The sequence below is a fragment of the Mycteria americana genome, chromosome 1, assembly GCF_035582795.1.
Source record: "Mycteria americana isolate JAX WOST 10 ecotype Jacksonville Zoo and Gardens chromosome 1, USCA_MyAme_1.0, whole genome shotgun sequence".
In the NCBI taxonomy this organism is placed as follows: Eukaryota; Metazoa; Chordata; class Aves; order Ciconiiformes; family Ciconiidae; genus Mycteria; species Mycteria americana.
This window is the reverse complement of record NC_134365.1, coordinates 50,197,635-50,219,701: the sequence shown is the minus strand read 5'-3', so window position 1 is coordinate 50,219,701 and position 22,067 is coordinate 50,197,635. Positions and strand designations below refer to the sequence as shown.

The 22,067-nt window shown below is 36.8% G+C and overlaps 1 protein-coding gene across 3 annotated transcripts; it reads left to right on the top strand.

Moving 5' to 3' along the window:
• The first annotated feature begins 437 nt into the window (after positions 1–437).
• On the top strand, positions 438–21,043 carry KERA (keratocan). Of its 3 annotated transcripts, none has more exons than XM_075496862.1 (5): positions 438–3,191; positions 9,058–9,207; positions 11,403–11,500; positions 12,774–13,666; positions 19,113–21,043. In XM_075496862.1, exons 4-5 carry the CDS (start codon positions 12,781–12,783, stop codon positions 19,283–19,285), a joined length of 1,059 nt encoding a protein of 352 aa, XP_075352977.1. In that variant the 5' UTR covers positions 438–3,191; positions 9,058–9,207; positions 11,403–11,500; positions 12,774–12,780; the 3' UTR covers positions 19,286–21,043. The 3 variants fall into 3 exon arrangements, with proteins under 3 accessions (XP_075352977.1, XP_075352972.1, XP_075352965.1); XM_075496857.1 differs by lacking the exon at positions 438–3,191 and adding an exon at positions 6,397–7,678; XM_075496850.1 differs by lacking the exon at positions 438–3,191 and adding an exon at positions 11,127–11,285 and having other exon boundaries at positions 6,397–9,207.
• Positions 21,044–22,067: the final 1,024 nt, after the last annotated feature.

The window sequence follows — 22,067 nt, the reverse complement described above, 5'->3', positions numbered from 1 at the left end:
TGTCCCCTACACAGGAAAATACACTAAACACTAAGACCTCTAGAGCACAAACTGATACTGAAATGTGTCACCACATAGCTGTGATCTGGGAAACAGCATAGAAAGGTATTCTTCTTTTCAGTTTGTTTCAGCAAACCAGTTGTCCTTATGCAAAATGAAACAGTGTGAACAGTGAGACTGAGAACAGTCCACCTCAGGATAGATTAAAACCTGTTGATGAGGGTACTTTCTGCATACCCATATGTTGCAAATAAAGCATCCACAGATGTTCACAAGGCATTTTGAAGTTCTCTTCAAGGGATACAGTAGAAGGAAGCCCTCTGTCAAAATAACGAACTACCAATGACCTCCCTCAGAAGCTGAGGAACCTTCACCTTGCAATAAACACTTGGACAACTAAGAGAAACGGCAAATGCCAAACGGCAAATGCCAAACGGCATTTGGCAGAACATTTTTATCTTGAACACTTCTTTCCTGTGGTTCAGAAAGTCCCCATTAGTTGGGAAGAGATAACATTGCAGAGCTTGCTCTTCATACTGTCTGTGAAAAAACTAGAACGTGAGGTCCTTCTGCTAAAGGAGAAATGGGACTCTGTACCTCTTTGCTTTCATATTGTGAGACACAGAAGTACATGTTTCTGCTTCTGCATTAATGAATTGGTCTAAATCACTATGAAGACTGTTTAAGTTCCCAATATCTACGTATCTTGCAGAAACAGACAGGTAACAATATACATGTACCTTAGGTATCAGTTTATAAAAGCTACATGAATTGTTTTCTAGGCACTAGGCAGAAATGAAGGTGTTTGGGAACACTTAACTCAGCTAGAGCCTTGGAAACGGATTCACCGTAACTTGCAATTTGTGCCCTTCCTGGAATGAAGGTGATGGATCTTGGTTATAAAGCCCTCAACATTCTGGATACTGAAAAACATGATGTGTACATCCCTGTTCCCACCTAACCTGATCATATTATAAAATACTTATGTGTACAGGTGCAAATATGTTACTTAAAAGTAGACAGACATGAACAGATAATAACACAGCCGCAGTAGCGTGGAGACAGTGGAGTGGGTAAATTAGCCTGAACTAAACTCTGTTTAGGGCTACATAATATGCAGCCTATAGCTATACAATTTACTTGCAGTATATGTCCCTCCTTCTTTCAGGTCAAAATGGGTAAATTTGTCATGACACTTTCGTGTGAAGTTTCATATGGAAGAATTTACAAAAATCAAGATCTTTTGGAAAGACATGAATTTGAAAGCAGACATAAAAAGGAAAGTTTGCTACTAATATCATGAAAAGCAGTATTACAACGACAATATACAAAATCAACAGACAAAAACTTTATCCATAAAATTTCAAGAACTGGTCTGCAAGTATGTTGCACAGCCATTCACAAAGATAGAGTTACCTTTCAAATAAACAAGTATTGTCTGATTTAAAAGACATTTGTCATGTTAGATTAAATTACAGAAGTTCCCTAGAAGGAACAGGCTGTGACTCACGTGAATTTCTGGACATACACTGGAAGCATAAATCCTACATGCCCTCTACTGCTTTATTAAGTCCAGCATAGTCAAACGGATCAAGAAAGGAGTAAGCAGTGGTTGATTACAGCTGTCATTCTAGTGCAAGGAACCTGGCAGGGTCCTATCCCGACTCGCAAACCTTCAGTTTTACTGAAAGGGAATAAACAGGTAGTTGCTTAGCATAAACCAAATTATTTTGAAAACTGGGAACAAGAAGGCAAAACATCATTAAGGAAGGCAGTCTGAATTGTTATATATACAGCTGCAACTAGCATAGACTGAAGACCGTAGAGACTGTGAGGTTATAAAGCAAAATGAAGATCAGTGGAGAGCCACTAAGATGGAAGGCTGCAAAGAGAACTTCTCTCAGCCTTCTCCTTTCTAGGCTATGCCAAGTCACTTCCCTTAGCCTCTCTGAATATACCATATGCCTCGGTCCCATGATTTATTGCAGTCTTCCACTGCCTAAAAGAACACTATAAAAAAAGGGGCCAGATTCAGGGGTGCACAATGAAAGGACAAGAAGGCAAAGGAAAAGTTTCAAAATGAGAAATTCAGGCTGGACATACAAAGAAATTCTTCACAATGAGTGTGTAAACCACTGACACAGATTGCCCAAGGAGGCTGTGGGCTCTCCATCCTTGGAGATTTTCAGAACTTGCATGGGCAGTGCCCTGAGGAACAGATCTGACTTTGAAGTTAGCCTTATTTTTAGAAGAAGGTTGAAGTAAACAACCTTCAGATGTTCCTTCAAATTTATTTATAATTTCTGTGAATCTGTCATTCTAAGAATACTAGTAACCAATGGGGGACAATATAAATTTTAATAATCAGCTCTCCAGCTGAAGAGTTTTGCATTAAATTCACATGGAAAATTTATTGTTTCAGGTTCCAGTCCATAATTCAGACTCTCATGATACTCACAAAATCATAACTCAGCTAACATTTGGATATAGATTCCATAGGTAAAAACTGTGGAAACTTTCCTTCGATGCCCAGATGTCTGCAGCTGGCTTGTGCAAATCTGCTCCCATTTTGACACTTGTGAGCTACTGAGTACTGGCAGTTGAAGTCAGAGATCCATCCCATCTAGCTCTCCCGTGTGGGACAGCACTGGAAAACATGTTTAGATGTCTACACAAAATAAGGGAAACTGTCTATGAGCTACCATCCCAGTGTACAGAGTGATCGTGGAAGACATTTTGGTTCTGAATGTTTTTGTAGGTTTAGATATTGGATAAAAGACTCTCAGTCTGTAATAACATAACTTAATCTGTAGGCTATATAGCTTTCACGGATAAATATCTCTTAAATTTTTTGTACTTAGTGTGAACAGTTCAACATTAGTTAGCACAGAGAAAGAAAAGGAGTGCTAACTTGGTACCTCAGGACACTCACCTTGAATGTAGGAATGTCAGGTTCAAGTGCCTGGGCAAATGATGGCTTCATTATGCAAAGCAAAACAGCCTTAAAAGAAGAGGCTGAAGCACTTGTAACCACACTGTACTCCTGCAGCTTCTGAGATAAAGTTGTGGTTGTGGGCTAGACGGGAAACAATTGTGCTCACATCTCCACATGTTGGAACTACAAGAAGGATCCCACTGGTCCTCTCTGAGAGGTGACCTGCCTGAAGTGCCCAACTCGAATGAGTCCAGAGGTGAGACTGAATTGCTCAAGGCTCTGCTCACTGAGTCACATAAATACTTTACCCTGAAGATTTCAGTTTGGATACTTTAAGTTGTCCTCAGTTTGATAGCTTTTGTGGACCCTTAAGGTTCTAGGTGGGTTTTTTTTGTCAGCATCTATATCCCTCCATCAATGTATCTTAAGGTATAGGATTATAATCAAGAGATGAGGATTTCAGTGGGCAGCAGCATATCTGAAAAATTATGTATTGCTACTCTTTGGTGTTATAAACCATGATTATTTGTGGGTCTAACCCCATCTATATGGTTTTTTATCTTTCTTTTCAGAATTTGAAACCTTAATCTGTAGATCAGAAAACACAGCATTTATAACTAGTCTTGTTTACCTGAATAATTGTTATTTAAGTATAATCCCCCTTATGCAGTACCTCTGTGGTACATTATGCCTTTTTATTCTGAAATTGTTAAAGAAAAGCAGAAAAAAAAGTCTTAATTAGAAGGCAGTGAAGAAATGAGGCAAATACATGAATGGAAAAATGTTATTTATAGTCCAGATGACAGTGTGGAAGAACAGGGATTTGGTCAAATGTACCTGACTTCTTAACAAGAGGAAAGCTTTATTCTGGAAAAAGAGTACTACTGTTCTGGCAAAAGAGGGCAAATAAAACCCACCTCACAAGGAAAGATATAAAGGATCATGGAGTTGTTTATTCCCTCCAAAAGAGCAATCTTCAGTGGCATTTTGAACAACAGTGTCTAAATCCATTGTTATGAGAAGTTTAAAAATATTTTTAAGTATTCATGGAAAAAAATCCCACATTATTTAAAACGGTTTATAAGTGCTGCCTATACCTTCTGTCAGATCTGGTTATAACAGTTATACCACCATAAGATCATTCTGACTAACGTATAGGCCATATTTTTATAGCTGCAGAGAGATCTCTACTATAGTATCTCAGCAGCTGGGGTGGGAAAAATCACCCAAATATTTTCTCAGAATCAGACCATGCAAGTGGGGTTTTTTTGTTCCCCAAGGGACAGGCATGAATGTTGGTGAGAGAAAGCGAACTAAGTCTGCGATACCAATGTGAATTGTAGCACATTTCTTTGCCAGAAAACATAACTACCTGCTTAATAATACAGAATTTGCCGACTTCAGGCTTCTCTCCTTCATCAGACATGCAAAACCTCACACACCTCCTATCTCTTGAGGAGCTGCTTGCTAGGTCCACCTCTGGGCATGGCTGCACTACCTGCAAGGCAGGTAATACACATTTTCTTAATAGATAGATGGACTCCTTGCTGGGGCTGATGCACCAGCACCCAGCAGAGAAAGATACTACTATATCACTGACCTGGAGAGCTTCCATGCCAGGTGTTCCAAGCTAGTATGGAGGTTGCTGCCCTTGTTATTTTTCCTACTGCAGCTCAATCAGTTCTTGTATTGCTCAGTTAGCACAAGGATTTATGGCTACAGAAGTGACTGAGTTAACATGTAGCCTTTGGACCTGCAAAGTGAATGGGCTGTTAGATTTAACTATACGGGCAGCTACACTGTGCAAAAGAGCATTTTTGTCTTTATCCCTTGTCTCCTAGTGTGGAGTAAAGCGTGCAAGACAGCAGTGTTATCTGGTCAACCTGAGTAGACCACATATTCCAAAAATTACAAAGACACTTTGGAATATATTGGATAATATCTGTAAAAATGTATTTCTGTTGGAGATAATGCTTTTATTGAAACATGCATAAGACTTCAGACAGAAATACTGGAAGCTTTTAGAAATTTCATACCTTATAAACCAATTTAATAATAAGCTGTCCTCAAGATAAACAAGGCCAAGTACTGTCTTTCAAAATTCCTGTTTTCATCAACTTTCCAGTATCTCATCGTGTGCATCTGCCATCCATCTTACTCTGCAGACTGGTTTCCAAACTAGATAAACAAATGTTTCCTGAACTTCGCATTTAGACTTCATCATTACAATCATTTTTCTGCCAAAAAAAAACCCCAGTATGACTAATAAATTCTAAAAATTATGTTCAATGTCGCATTAATTTCAAGAAGAATTTGTGATTCCATGTGTAAAAATGATTTGGTTTTATTCAGGTTCCTAAGTTTGGGTAAGAAAAGTCATCCCCTGCAGTATTTTCATTCCCACCCTTAATTTTAAAAGATGACAGGTATGTTGTTCCTAATGAAACCACAGCCTTGAGATGAGGTGTATAGTACACCCAGAATGCAGAAAGGAACTAGGCATTTACCTCTGGGATTCACAGAAGCCACTGTGATGAGCGGGGAAATCATCTAAGATAAGAGCAGGCAATGCTGGAGCACAACCCTGACTGTTTAGGGCCTCTGGAGTGCTCCACAGTGCTTGGATAGGGGTGGATGCATCTCCCGGGAGATGGGTTCCAGAGCTGTCTTCAAAGAAAAAGGTGGTGTCAGTTGGCACCAAAGTGCTGGGTGCCAACTGACTTTCATCTATAGAATAAAGACTTAGTTTCAACATGTTCCATCTGAAAGGATAATTAGTGACTGGAGTATTCACGGTGAGTGAGATTCTAGCTTCAGGTCAGGACTCTGGAAGAAAACTTGGGTGCTTTGGGAAATGTCAGCTCTCAAAAATTATAACCAACATGACAGTTTAAGAAAAAGAAAATCACATATTCTAATGTTCAATTTCAGTATTTCTCAAGAGTATCTGCATTAAAAATTAGACAAAAATACTACAATTAATGGAAAATAAAATAAGGGCTGGGTTTTCATATAGCTTATGCCATTTGGCTTTTCTTTTTAAATAATAAAAAAGCACCTGAACCTTGAATTTCTCATCTGGCAGAATCACTATAGCAGAGCTTTATTATACAGGGACTAATTTTTTATTTTTCATTAAGTTGTGGGAGTACTCTTTTATGAAACCCTTGTCATTTATTTTAGAGGACAAATTCTTCTATAAGTTTAAGCTTCTCAGAATTCATCATCCTATTGTGAGAATCTAAAATAAAGATGAATTCAAGTATTTTTGGACTTCTTTAACAACAGAACAAAATATGACAACACAAGTAACACTAACACCTCACAGCCTGTTTTCACTATCTTTATGCTATCTTAGAATATTTAGTCCATGATGGTTTACTTTTCAAAAGTGCAGATCTACAGAATGGGCATCGGATCACTAAAATATGTTTTAATTTATCATTAGTTGCCTGGAAAATATTAATCATCTAAATAGTTGCATGCAGGCCCAAGAACTCAATGTATGTGTGTAATTGACAAATGCATGTTAGGTATTTAATTTAAAATACATTTAGCATATATGGTTCTACATCTAGCATTTTAAAAATCAGGTCCATGGATAGGATAGATCTGTTTCAGTGTTGAAATTGTTGAAAGCTTGAAAACAAATTAAGGTAAGAGATCGACAGCCACATTTACATCGTAGGTAAACTAAACCTAGCTAGCCAAGATAAAATCTATATCTTGGCACTGTGTTATGGAACCTTTGTGGTGTCACTGTGGTAAAGAGCTCAAAATAGAGAGAGAAAGGGAACAGAAAGCCAAAAAATTCCTTAATGAAGCATATTCAGGAGAGCACTATATTTCCCATAAAAGCTGAGCCTTTTCCACAGTTATTCTGTTCTGAAATGTGTTGCTCTGCAAGGATCTCTTTAAGCTGAGCTACTCAGTTCTCACTGTAGTTTTTACAAGGGAGTAAAGGTGTGCAGAAAGTAAACTGCTAGAATTTTGTTTCTGGACTTTTAGAATAGGATCTCATCTTCCTAAATCCTATATAAACAAGGGGTCAGGTGACATATACATTTCACAAATTAAGCCAGCCCAACTATTTTCCAGGGTTCCTTTAAACAGTGTCTCCTAATCTAACCTGAAAGTTCCCCAGGTAAACTCCCTATACTTTAGCTGCCTGCATATGCACAGAAATACCTATTTAAATAAGAGATGCAGTTTCTCCCACTGAGAGGTCTAGGCAGGCAATTCTAGGCTTCTAGGAGAGGTGCAGAGTTCCTGCTTCTAAGTCTGTTTTGGTTTTGGTTTTTTTCACCAGGAACGATGTAGAGTAAAATGTGTCCATAGGAGCAGGGTCTGGAACGTCTGTGCTGGCCCCTTTGATCTGTCTGCAGTGTTCCTTGGGCTAGCCTGAAGGGCTCACTCACCTGCTTTATTCTAGACTCTTTGGTCTTGCCGACCTTTTGTGGCTCCTTTTTAAAAGCAGTAGCAGATATTATTAATTGGGGTATATCTCTGTCTGGTGATCAGGGAACTGTTTGGAAATAGAAGTTTTTTCTTTCTGACTCCGAGTAAAGCTCAGAGCTTCCTACTCCCTATTTCAAGCAGCAATGCAAAAAAGAGAGAGAAATCACCACTATATGCCAATCTTCAGAAGCGAAAGAGGCAGACGGAACGCCAAATAAATGTAAAAATCTGCCTTAAGTGGTCTGCATGGCTGTCTGGAGCTACCAGTACAGTATACGGTGAAAGGTACATAAACTGGACTTACTCTCTTCTTCAGGTTTTGAAGCATCACCTTTTCTCTAGTCATCATGAAGGAAATTTAAGAGCATGTTTCAGATAAACTGATTGTCCTTTGGAGCAAGACATCTAGCATTTTAGTAAAGTAGTACCCAAATTAGGCAAACTGGCTTTCAGCCTTTGCTAAATGGAGAAATCCACAGGGCTGGTGAATTAACTCTGCTTGCAGTATACTCCTGGGTCTGCTGGTGATGAACTATACACATGCTTGATGTTTAACAGACCTTGCTTCGTATTAAATCTGAGACATATGGCAGCCATTACTGAAAGAAAGCAATGCATTTTTTCACCATCAGCAACTTCGATGCTGAAACAGAACAACACCTCTTACAGCACTCCCAGTTGTCCATATCTCCTCCCAATGGGTCTTTCTAGTCTATCTTTTTAGCCCTTCTAGTCTTTCTGAAGCTTGTGGGCTGTTCTAGTCTCAAGCAGGTACATCACTCTGCTCAAGGAGATGTTACCACCCTCTGCGGTTGTTGGTTTCCTCACTTTTTGATTTTTTTTAATACAGATTCTCTTATTACATGGACTAACAACGTAGATTGCCAGGAGACATATGGAGCAAAAATCCTGTAATAGCTTGAGACATCTTCCTCAAACTAGAATACTCCCAACAGTATCTTTTAAAAGGTCTCCAAAATTCACAGAGTGGGCATTCACAGTATTTTTACTGTAATAATTTTTCTACTTCCTTTTATTGTCATGAAACTACCTTGCATACTTTACTTTTTGTGAGATTGTTCATGATCTCGGGAGCAGTTTGTGTTTCCCCGATATTTGCCTTTGATTGCTCAGCTTCACAAGTTAAAAGTGACCTCATTAACACAAAATTTTTAGCCCCCTCTTACTGAAAATTAGGCATGAAAATAAGACATGGAAAGTGTCTCAGGTTGGATACTCAAAACAAAAAGCCTCCCAAACCATTTGTCATTTTTTAAAATCTTGGCTGTGGTCTTTTATTAGTCTATAAAACTTTATCACCATATATTGCACCCATTAAATAATAAATAATAACACCAGATGATGAAGGACTGAATGAAACAAATGTATGATGGAGAATATGTGTGTAATCTTGAAGGTTTCGTGGAAAGCAGGCCTTTTTGCAAAGTCTACTTGGGCACCCAAGTAATCGCTTGTTCCTGCAGATATCTTTCCAAAATTTTTGAGTGCACGTGAGAACGCATATTACAGTCATCACACCCTTTCTTCCTGATTTTGAGGACATTTCTTGTCATTTTTTCTGCTCTTTGTTTGCATCAGAAGAAAGGAAAATTCACGTTATTGAGAAAGTCTTAGCAAATGTTTTTCCTGTTTTCTTCTCCTAGTGAAGAACTGCTTCTCTGAATGGGACAGCAGTGTATGTGTTTGATAAGGATCAAATACATGGCCTCCAAATCCTCCACAAAGGGCAGACTGTGACGGGCCTCTCCCCTGCTGAAGAGTGGTTCACACAAATAGTCACTGCCTGTCACAAGGTAACCAGCAAGTCCCTCTGCCAGTGACCTCAGTGATAATATCATGAACATCTGTACACGATTAGCAGGTTAAAGGGTAAATTCAGACCCCCATGAAGCGTAAGATAAATAGATCTTTCATTTTTTGTTAAATGTGCAACATCTGGCAACTTGCATTTAAGTGTGTCACAACAGACATCTGCCACTAGGACTCACTTTAAACCCTTCTGTATAAAATTCATGAAGGTCTAGGCTCGTTCTTTAATGGTAAACAGACCTCAGTGCCTCCATATCCTCTCTACACACTCTCTCAAGATTTAGCACAAATGCAAACCAGTTTTACATTGCACTGCCTGGCTTTTGCGAGAATCGTAGATGCACTTTTCATGGTGAAGCCTCCTTAAATCACTCACAACTGAACACACAACTATTTTAACCTTCATACAGTGGTGCCTTTGCCTCTCCCCACCTCTCTTCCGTGGACTCCAGCTGACAAGCCTACTTGTCATTAATGTGTGGTACCACATCTGTTGCGGGAGGTCAAAGGGAATGTTTTAAGGCTTAGGAGTTTAAAGTGACACTCATAATGAAAAGGTTAATACATTATATCTAATTTTTGTGCTTATAATTAGTACATCCGCTTAAAGCTAGAACCTTTATTTTTAAGTATAGATGTAAATTAATTTCATCTAATTTAAACTTTTGAAATATTCAGGGTAGTATGCATGAAGGAATCAATTTTATACCTGGCTTATAAGAAAGCCCTAATAATCTCCAAGAGATGTTGAAGAGTCTGGAGTTCTGGCAGAGTGAAAGACTTAAGCACTTATTTTACTTTTAAGCACATACTTAAGCCATGTAAAAATTACTGGTAGTGAGGATGTATTTTTTCCTAAACAAAAAACAAGGTAGTACAAACATTTACTTATGAAAAAAATGTTATGACGTTTTAACATTAGCCTTGCTGAAGTCAGTGGAAGCTGCCCATGTACTTAAGGGTTGCTTTCCTTTTTTTGATTACTTATCTTTTTGTCTACTCTACTTCTAAACTTCTTTTGAGACAATCTTAGTTTAGGAAGCAAAGTATTTAACATTATGAAATAAGTTGTTAGAGGTTTTATTGTTAAAATAAATTAGATGAAACTGAATTAAAATAATGATATAAATAAGTTTTAAAACTACTATAAACTCATAAAAGGTACCAGGATATATTTTATGTTTTCAGTATTTTCATTAGCTTTTTCCTTAAAATACTTATGCCATTGTTCTGGCTTTGAACGTGGCTAGTTTTCCTGATATTAAATTGTTACTTTAAGTTTGGATTAAAAAAGAAAACAAAAATCTTCCCAAATACTTAATGTGAGAAATATGTGTCTATGCCTTGGATAGCAAATTGGCTGGAAAGAGTTTACTTTAGATCAATGATAAAACAAGATAACTAATTGGTGCCTTGATAATTAAAAACAGACCTCACTGCAGTAGGCACTGGAGAGTATGATAACTTTGCAGACATATATGTAACTATCTCTCTGAACAAAAAGGAAAAGGTATGGTTTAATCTTTAAAGAAATTAAAATATGTTATTAAAAAATTCTTAGCAAATGCTTTTGTTATCTTATTCTCCTAATCAAGAATTATGTCTTTAAATGGCATGGCAGCATCTGTATTTAATAAAAATCAAATAAAATGTTTCCGTAGAAACAGATGGCACTGTTTTTAATTCTTTGTGGTCAGTTCAGGTATTATGAGAATGAATTATGATGTAAGTGAGCTTTGCGTGTAAAGTATCTTCTGACAAAAATTATGAATAAAGGTACATTTTGTGTTACCTGTTTCATCTAGACCAGTTCCTCTCATCTGATAAAATGTAAAAATCAAATGCCTTCAGCTCTGTGGCTGCTTGATATTAAAGTCAGGATTTCCTGTCTTTTCCTGCCTAGGTGCTGAGGTGCCTTAGTTATTTTAGGGGTTAAAAGCTGTAGCCACTGATGCGTATATATTAGGCTGTATTCATAGAACACGGCTTGTAGCCTGAGTCAAGCTATTACAGTCTAACAACAGTGACCAATAGAAAGAGAAGAAGATCCAAGAAAGCTGAGGTAAGCCCAAACTCTGAAGCAATGTCAAATTAGAAACAATAGCTAATAAGGTGTGTATGGTAATACATCTGGGGATACTAGCATGTTCTTCAAGTTTTATGTGCTATTAATTCTTAGGAGGACAGGAAGCAAACACAGTGGTTAGCAGCCAAAGGCTGTGAATTTACAGTGATTTCTAACTGGCTTCAGATAGCTCCAGGAACTTGACTAACAAGGTAAATTACTTTATATTTCTTTTTAAAAATGTTATTAAGGTTGTGAATATTTACACAATAAGAAGGTGCCATTTCACCATGTGAATTAGAGATGTTATTCTTTAGAAATGTTTTATTTGTCCTTTTTTGGAATGCTTCCAGATAGCAGTTTCTGAGGCTGGAAGATCTGTAAGATACTGCACTTGTTACTGTTAATAACAATGTTGAAAACTATTAAATGACTACATATCATATGCAGCAACCTAACTGAGCTCTTAACCTTACTGGTGCATTAACCCTACAAGAGAATTTACTTTTTATTTAAATACTATTTTTGACAAAACTAACCTCCTAATTTTGACCAGAAATTTCAGCTATCAGTCTCTTGCCTCTGCATTGCAAAATACTTGCTAATCTTCATCAGAAAGCAAGCAAGATAACAGAGTTTGTGAAGCATTGTTTTTGTGCTACTCCTTTTGGAGTAAATTATCATTGATCATTTTGTTCATCGTTTAATGGTGAAAGAGGCTAAACAAAGCAAATAAGTAGGTAAAATAGATACAAGATGCATGAGTGTATATGATATAATTTGGTTAGGACTTGACTTACTTTTTGTGTCATTTAAGTCAGGCATTTGTTTTGGCTGTTTGCTTTAGAGAAGGAAATTCATAACTTTGGATATGAGAGATTGAATGAGGGAGGGGAATGGATTACTCAAACATATTCCCTCCAAGCTTTTTAAGAACGTGCCCAACAAACAGCTGTTAAAACACTCTTTGATCTTTCACTTTTCTGTGATGAGAAAAGACCCTGGAAAATCTGATCCAGATGCCACTATAATTTAAGAGAGAGGAAAACCAGAAAAGACGGTATGATTAATTTTAGAAGGAGGAACACTGTGTACAATAGTATTTATATCATAGTATTGATAGCTTTACTGAAGATGGAAAAACTTAGACAAATTTATAAGAAGCACTGATTTAATGTCAGAAAAATGATCCATGTTTTCAGGTTCTTTGAAATGACACTTGCATGAACATCAGTTAAACTGGTAGCCAATGTGGAGTCTAAGTTGAATCAGGAAAATGTTCTTCAACATACAGGACTGAATTGTTTATACCTGTTATATTGCTGTTCAGTTTTTCCTTAACATGCCATAGGTAATACCACAGAGGACAGAATTTGGCTGTTTATAAATGAAATACTATTTTCTATGTAATACTGCTTTGCTAATCTACTATGCTGTTAGAGAGTTCTGTTGAGAGACAGCTAATGGTTTTTCTCCCCTTCCAAGGTAAACAATGACTCTAAAAGTCTATAGAAGCCTTTTGCTCTTATTCTTGGTCAATTCTGTGTGGACTCGAACTGTGAGACAAGTTTATGATGAGATGGATCCTGAACATTGGTCTCACTACACTTTTGAGTGTCCACGAGAGTGCTTTTGTCCTCCTAGTTTCCCCAATGCATTGTACTGTGATAACAAAGGACTTAAAGAAATACCTGCAATCCCAGCAAGAATTTGGTACCTCTATCTTCAAAACAATCTAATAGAAACAGTTTCGGAGAAGCCTTTTGTGAATGCCACTCATCTGAGGTGGATAAATCTGAACAAGAATAAGATCACCAACAATGGAATTGAGAGTGGTGTGCTGAGCAAGCTGAAAAGGCTGCTTTATTTATTCCTTGAAGATAATGAATTGGAAGAGGTGCCTGCCCCACTACCAGGGGGCCTGGAACAGCTCAGACTGGCTAGAAACAAAATCTCCAGAATCCCAGAAGGAGTCTTCAGCAACTTGGAAAACCTTACTATGTTAGATCTGCACCAGAACAGTTTGTTGGACAGCGCTCTTCAAAGTGACACCTTCCAAGGACTCAACAATCTTATGCAACTCAACATAGCAAAAAATTCACTGAAGAAAATGCCTTTAAGCATTCCAGCTAACACACTGCAGCTGTTTTTGGACAACAACTCCATTGAAGTGATACCAGAAAACTACTTCAGTGCAATACCCAAAGTGACTTTCCTTAGGCTGAACTACAATAAATTATCTGATGACGGTATCCCCACAAATGGGTTTAATGTTTCATCTATTCTAGACCTACAGTTGTCTCACAACCAGCTCACTAAAATTCCACCGATCAATGCTCATCTTGAGCACCTTCACCTTGATCACAACAGAATCAAAAGTAAGTGTGTATTGTCGGTGTGGGATCCTACCAAGACATAATTATTTAAATGTCTACTGAACTACAAAAAATGCTCTTTGAAATAAAGAGATTAAAAATATGCTGTAGATTATAGGGAGATGAGCAAAAGGACCTCCCACAGGCCAGTTTTCAAGTCAGGTCTAAAATATGACAACCAATTATGTGCATGGTAGTAATACCACATGCAAAAATGTTTATATGCATCTGTTCGCACATTGCAAACAGATCAGAAATATGAGTGGATTAAGGAGAATTTGTGCATTCACATTTTGCTATATACATGCCAGTAACCATGTTGTGGGAACAAATTAACTTTCCCACAGAAAGGCTAGGAGTAAATAAGCAAGAAACAACAATAAAAAAGTGTGTGCAACTAGTTAGGATATTCAATCCACATCTGATTTTCAAAGTTTCTGAGCACCTTAGGGACTTCACTAAAGTAACAGAATTGCTGTATGCTCAGTTCTTCTGAGTATCTCTCAGCCCACCTAAATTATGTAGTAGGAGCTTAAGATGAGGCACCCTTAAAACAAAATATAATGTTGGCTGTAGTCAACACAATCTATTTCAAATATGACTAATTAGAATGTGGATATTGAATATTTCAGGCTTGAATATCCTCCCCATCTTTTGTTTACTGTGCACAAAATGCTGACACTTGGGTTTAATCTTCATGAAAAATCTTTCCACTGACTTTACAGAAGCTTTGTCCTACTAAGGTTTATCTCCTCAAATGTCTTCTAACATTTTCCACTTTGTATAAATGAGACAAGGTTTTGTACCCAAGGCAACAGAAGCTATGTCATAGTTTCATATGTCATAAGCCTCTAGCACTACTTCCAGATTCATCCAGGTACAGCAGGGATGTGATGGTTAGGGACACTGGCTAAAGTATCTGCTCAGTAAGTCCTACAGACCTTAAATCCTTTGTTTCATGCCAAAAGCCAAAATCAAAGCGATGACTTTCTATTTATCACTGCACAGAAGGTAACCAAGTGTCTACATTTGTCTTCCTGTCATGGTGATTTAATTGAATAAATGGTTCCTTACTCCTGTTTTGTGTCACTGTAGTTCACAAATATACTAAAAATAATGATTTGGCTTCTGTTTAAAACAAGGACGTATCAAAGGAAGATAACTGTTAATAATTTAGGTTAATTCACTGCATTTTGCAAAACAAATGTATGAAACTTTGTGAAGAAAAATCAATTTTGTATCACTGGCACATATTTAAGTCACCTGTGAGAAGTCTAACAGTTAACTAGAGTTAGGGTTTATGACATATGTTGTTACTGAACATATTTCATTGCCCTTTGGTTACAAAGGGATTTATTTTAATTGCTTCACTGCAGGGCCTCAGGTGCAGACTTCGTCTCCTGTCACTTTAAGTGGACACTAAATTGAAATCAATGGAATGTAACCTGTCCAGTTTAAGAACTGTTTTGTGTCTAGGTAGTATTTAAAGAACTGCCAAATTATCTTCCTGTCCTAAATAAGTTTATAAAAGGTTAAAAACATGAAAATCAGTCTGTGTAGTATGTGCAGTCAGGTCCCATTTTCCAATGACACATGGGTAGCCATGAGCCTAAATCACAATAGTTTTCCACCAGCCTTATATTCCTTAATGCTTTTACCACTTTTCAAAATTCATTACCAACTTAAGCACAACACTGCTCTTAATTAAAAAAAAAAAAAGTTTTTATTCTTAGTAACTACATATAAAGTAGTAAAAAAAATATTTAAAAAGGCAACCTGACACCTTAAATGAAATGCAGGTATTATGTAAGGCACATTCTACTATATAGCATAACTGTTCAAGAGGTAAGGGATTATGACATAGTCTTCATGAGACACTGCTCTAACGGACGATATCTCAAAGGGCCTTTAGGATCGCAAACAAGGAATGTAATTCCATCAGGCAGGAGTAATAAGATGTGGCATTAATTCTGCAGATTGTTTTTGTCTTCTGAAACCCAGGAAATTGATAATCAGTCATTACTTTAAGATAACCAACGTAAAAGATTTGAAAGAAAAATTACTGTAAAAGCTTGGATGTGGTTTCTCCACAAAAGAGTCCTCCTAAAAGTTTATTTTTACGAGTACAGTACAAGCCCTTTTTATAATATTAATTCTCAGATACCCCTGCACACCTGCCAATTGCTGCTTTATTTTCTCTTGGTGGTTCATAGTTACACTGCTGGGATTGCAAGAGCTCAGACATCAAAATTCTTATGTAAATACTATTTGCCTATTTTTTATTATATGTTATTGTATAACATCAGTTCTTCATATAAGTCCAAGGCCTTATTTCTCCAGAGACAATTATAAAGATATAGGGCAATACCTTGAAGCCCAGTGAAGTCAATGATAGCCTCATCATTGGTCTCAGTGGAACCAAGATTTCGCCTGTGGTCCCTTCCCCAAGGATCTCAATGCAGAGAGGACAAAAAGTACTTGAAAGTTGGAAGCAAAATCAACATAAAACCAAAAGTAATTTTGACTACAACAAATACGCACCACACTTGTTCCACGGCATTTTAAAACACACTTGTTTACATATTTATTTATGAGATACACATGCGAGGCTCTGGGGAGACGTCAAATGATGGAAAATGGAGTGTTAGAGGAAGGAAAAGAGGAGGAGGCATGAAACAATGATGTAGCGAGTAAGTAAGGGTAAGCAGGTGGTATTACAGTGCTGTCAAAGGAGTGATAAAAGGGAGCAAACAGTAAGTTCCCCTAGAGGAACACCAGAAGACTGGGGTAGCTCCTCTGAGCTAATATTGTTCCATGTGTAGATAAAGGGAGAAGTCCATGGACCAAGTAGCATTGCCAGTCTATCAGAATCTGTTGTAGGATATTTGGAAAGAAATGGTTGAAGTTACAGATCCTGACTTATTGTCAGACCCCTGTGTTATAGCTGGTACTGGCTTCTTTGCTGGAAGAGCCCAGAAAGGTACAGATTTCCAGGCTGATCCATGGCTACTGCAGTTAAATATTATGTGAAAAGGATAAAGGGAGTCCAACTATTTGAGTTGGACTACAGTGAGTGCAGGTAGAGGTTACAAGAATAGAACATAAATACCCTCACACTCATATATGTCAGAACACGTCTATCTTCTAGATCAACTGACTTTCTGAATGTTTCTAAATTATGAGTTTTACTTGAAAAGAAACAGGATCTTCTGCAGTTCTTCAGCAGACATACAGTATTAGCCATTAACGAGAACCTCTTCTGCAGTTTTCCCCTACAGAAGTTCCAGAGTCTCATTTTTAAATATTACACCATTTAACAATACTGTTGACAACAGGTGGAATTCATCTTATTTGAATTAACCATCCTAGATTTTTGTATATGATTTGGGTTAGTCATACAGACTACCTACTCAATTAATGTAAAGAGATACACAATTGCAGAGAGAAAATCATCTCATCTTAAGGAGCTGTGAATCACCTTTTGGAAGTGTTCATCTCTTGCTAGAGTTTATAAATAGAGTCTAAATGGTTTACTTAGACTGACACTTGCCCTCTTCATGGACCAGTTTAGGTAGGGTGAACTGTACCCGTGTAGACGGATTGCCCTGTCCCTCCCGCTTAAGCAAAATTCAGCAATACACCCATGAACAGGATTGCAAGAGAAGAGGAGAGAGAGAGGCTTTTACTCCTCTGATAGCTTGGGTAGGATTTACTGTTCATGGGAAGAGAACAATAGAAAACCAAACCACTTCAAACCGCATCATCAGGAAATAACTTCTTCATAGGTGGCCTGTGGTTAGATAACTGCTGCCTCGCTTTAAGGTTGGAGTAATTAACCCAGTGAAAATTAGTGCAGTGGGATAGTTTCTAGGTCAGAGAACACACAGATTTAGAACAGACTTGAAGCCATCTTGTCTCCTAAGCACAGTAGTGCTGACCTGAAAAGGCAGATACTTTCTGTTACAAAGTGTTGATTCACTTGTAAAACTTTTAATAACTGCTTTCATAATGAAACCTCACTCTCAATCTTCCTGCTTCATAACTTCATACATAAAAATAAGCTGTAGCTTGTTTGTTCCAAGAATATCAAGTGCTTTACAAACATTAATCAAATTTCACAGCATAGGCAAAGAAATTTTTATATCATGGATATGATAAAAGTTTTAGGCCTTGGCCAACTGGATGTATTTATCTAGTTTCCATGACAAAGATGAAGTCCATTTCCAAGATGTTGCAAACATCTGGGCAGATTTTCTAAAATAGGGTGGGTTTTTTTTCTTTTGGGAAAAAAAAAACACCTTTTTTTTTTTTTTTCATTATAACATTTAACCAGTTTGGGGATTGTAATCAAAAGGTGTGGACATATTATCATTGCTAAATATAAGGGTGAGAAAAATTTTGGTAGAAAGTTTTCTTTTCCTATTTCTGGGCTGCTAAACAAAATGTGCCTAAAAGAAAATCTGTTACATGCACAGTCTCCATTCAACCACTGTTTGCAAGTGGTCTAGGGCCAACAAGATCCTCAAGCAGTCAGACCAATCACTAAATACCATAATTTGGTAAAAGGAATTTGACATCTTTGATAAACAAACAACACTTCAATGTTTTCTAGAAAAAGGCCATTTGAGGCTGAAATAGGGCAGCAGCAGCCTCACTATTCAACAACTGAAGACAAAATATGAAAAGCATTTCAGTCAAGTGACAGTGCAGAGGTAACTTAGGGGAGATAACGTAAAAAACCCAATCTGTTCAACTCTTATGAAAATAGGTAATGATTTAAGCCACAAGTTTCAATTTTTTTCTGAACTGTAACAAGCTATGTGTGATTTACAAAGAATTTTAAGGACTTGTTGGCTTTCAGATTAGGAAGAAAAATATCCCATTGCACAAGTTATATCCTTGCAATTAAAACCAACTGTACTGAAGAATTTGAGATAACAGGAAAGTACAGATGTTAAAAGTTACAGACACTATCCAAAAAGCTCCCCTGATTCAATACTGTTATCATTTTGAATGCAAGATCATCATTGGGGAAAATTATCAGCTAAAATTAATGTACTGTCATTGCAGTAAGATGTTCAAAATCCCTCAGCGTTAACCTTTTTTGCTCTCTCTGAGAGCAGAGAGCTATTTCTCAATGAATAGTTACCCAGTAGTTGTCTAAATTAGTTTCCTCTCTGTCCAAGGTAAAATTGTGCATCTAGTGGCCTTTATTCATAATCGCAGCACATAAAATATGTGATTCACTGATCTAGATTACATTACGTTAAGATGCTTTTTTGCTTGACCAAAAAAGCAGTTAATTGTTAATTCGGCATTTTCCCACTCTGATAGGAGCATCTCCCATACAAATATCAGCGGAAGCCTGTTTTATTTGTTTTCTAAATGAATTTTATCTTCATGAACCTTTCCCATGGAAATTACCTAACATGTGGATCTACCTTTTCAGGTGTCAATGGTACTCAAATATGCCCAGTCTCAATTGCTGTAGCAGAAGACTATGGTTTTTATGGCAACATCCCTCGCCTCCGATACCTTCGCCTGGATGGAAATGAAATTCAACCTCCAATCCCATTGGACATCATGATATGTTTCCGACTACTTCAAGCTGTTGTCATATAAAGATATCACAGTGTCACTCTCATGCTGTGAGAGTGCTAAGATACAAGTTTTGCTGGAATGAAACTTGTTCTAAGTCATAAATCAAGAAGTAACAGCTTTATTTTGAGTTTAATTTTTTCTTTGCTTGCATCTTTTCTACAGCTGAAAGTATTGTTCTTCTTTCAGAAGAGATTTTGGATGGACATGAAATATGTGCTTAACACTTTACCTAAGAATTCCTAATGCAAATATATTGAAAATCGTCTGTGTAAGATCCCAAATACTCCAAAGCAAATTTTTGTCTACTCCGTCTTTCTTGACAAATGCTACAATGTCTATCCTATTAACATCATTGCTACAGACAAATTATATTCCTTATTTTGTTACACAGTAACTAACACAATGAATTTGGGTGCACTTGGTTAAATATATATGCTAGAAAAATCATGAGTTGCATGACTACTAGTTATCAGAACTGCCACTGTCTTTTTTAAGATAGTGACTAATGGTGAACAACCACTTAACATGTAAATAACTTATAAGTTGCTGTCATCCTTTGAAGACTGATACTTTCAAGGCATGAAATATATGAGGCTCAGTTCAAGGCAATATACTGAATATATATTGTTGTATGGATTAATTCGGTGTATGATTTCAGAATTGGAATACACTGATCCAACTCAAATTCAGGGACAAGGGAACATGAGATGAAATCTTGGCTTATCAAAGTGGCAATTTTCTACTGTTTCATTCTTCAGTATTCCATTTCTAGTTTTGACACCATTTCTTTCTGTAGCTTTGGGATAGTCATTGAATATTTGGTTTATTTTAGTTTCCATACAGATAAAACCAAGAACAGTAATGATTACATATTTCACAGACTAGGTACTTCAAAAAAATTGGAATGGCTAGTTAATATAGTGGTGGTAAAGAGAAAATTAAGAAATTAAGAGATAGATCCCCTCCCAATTATTTACTGAACTAGCCAAATATTTGCATAGGAATTGTTTCAGTTTAAGCAAATACAATCAACTCAGAGTATTTAGCTACCTGCTGACTCATATAGACACACATAGTAACACTGGATTTTAGAGAAGTCCAGGTATTTAGAATACAGCACATTCACAATACACTACAAGGGAGATATCAGCAGGCATCTTTTTATGAAATCTGGTTGGTTTTTTTCTATTTTTATAAGATAATATTGGGATTTCAATATACAACTTGAATATTAGAGTCAACTATTCACTGGGAGAGTATGACATTTTTATTTCTGATAGCCAGCATAACAGACTATCTATCAGTCATATTATTTTAGTCTTCTTGTATTTGTAGATAAAAGCAATTAGTGGCTCTTTGATAGCTTGCATCTATTTCTAACATTTTAAGACTGGCTTCAGTAACAAGCATTTAAAGACTATGCATGTGGTATAATTTTTTCTTTTAAGATGAAACATTTTCTTAAAAGTAGTTTTTTAAAAGGGTTGAGAACTGCAATTTCTAATATTCAATCTCCTTTTATCTGAAAATCAGGCCTTATTCTGCTCCAGTGCACTTGTGGAAATAACCCAATATAGAAACCCAGCATAGAAATAACCCATTCAGAAATCCTATCACAAAAACATTTATTTTTGCAGTTCTTTTTATTTGATTGCTGAGAAACTCCTGCCCTTCTAGCAAAATATTTTCTGTATCTCCGTGTTCACCCTATATGAAAAAATACAGATTTAAAAAGTCTCTACTATATGTATGCATGTTTAGCTATGTTCTTTGCTCAATAATAGCATAGTAATTTATTTTTTTGAAAAAACAAAATTATGTGACAATACTACTAATTAAATTATAACAATAAGTATGTGCTTGTACTTGGAAATTCATTTCTACTTCAAACAAAGAACAAATATACATACTCCAAAGTGAATATTCACAGGCATATATGCATATTATTAACATTATTTACATTTCTAACTGATCATACAGCAAAGATTCTTGAAGTTCCAGCCAAAAATTATGACCCTTTTAGGCACTATATAAATATTAAAACAGGAAAGACTAACCCTTCCCTAAAAAGATGTCAAGCTTATATATGCGAAGGGATGATATATAAAATCATATAGGGACAAAGAAGCATCAAGGTACTAAATTTTCTTGATAGGGACATTATGTAATGAAATCAGGGGAACATAATCTGATGAAATCACTATTAGCAGTTATTTCCCACCAGCTGGCCTGATATTAATGGATTTTTCCAAACCATTGTAGGGTGGAAAGCCTTATAAATTAGTTCTTCAAAAGTCAGTGGAACAATCTTTGAACACGTGCAGACTGATGCTCAAGACTTGTCCCTGTCAAATCCCAGTTAATCTGAGTGAAGACAAAAATCCATGATATATCCTTGGACAAACTTTTATTGGGCTGAAGAGCTGCTGCTGCCAAGTGCTCTGTGTTCGACACCTTTGATGCAACCCGCCGACTCCACATCTGAGAATTGTTTAATAAAGAGAAAATCCTGAGTGTCCTCATTTAAGCTAATTTGTCCCATCTTGATACCCTCTCCCAGAACCAGCAGTTTGAATTAGAATGAAAAATAGTTATGTTACTGCAGTGACCTTCACAAGATAAATTAACCCTGGTTGGGGTTTGAGTGCTTTACTGCATGTGTGTCTCTATTTGCAACAGTCTTAATGTTCTTAAACATTCTGGGAAAGTTGGTGAAATTTCCCCTCAGATTGCAATAGCAGGCCTAAATTGCATTATTGTGTGGAACCAAACAATGTAGGCTTTCAGCCACACCTCATTCAAT

Bases quoted from the DNA above. Each gene is read 5' to 3' on its own strand.
- KERA (XM_075496862.1), top strand. From the start codon at position 12,781: ATGACTCTAAAAGTCTATAGAAGCCTTTTGCTCTTATTCTTGGTCAAT. The intron at 13,667-19,112 runs GTAAGTGTGTAT...CTACCTTTTCAG, and splicing joins TGATCACAACAGAATCAAAA to GTGTCAATGGTACTCAAATA.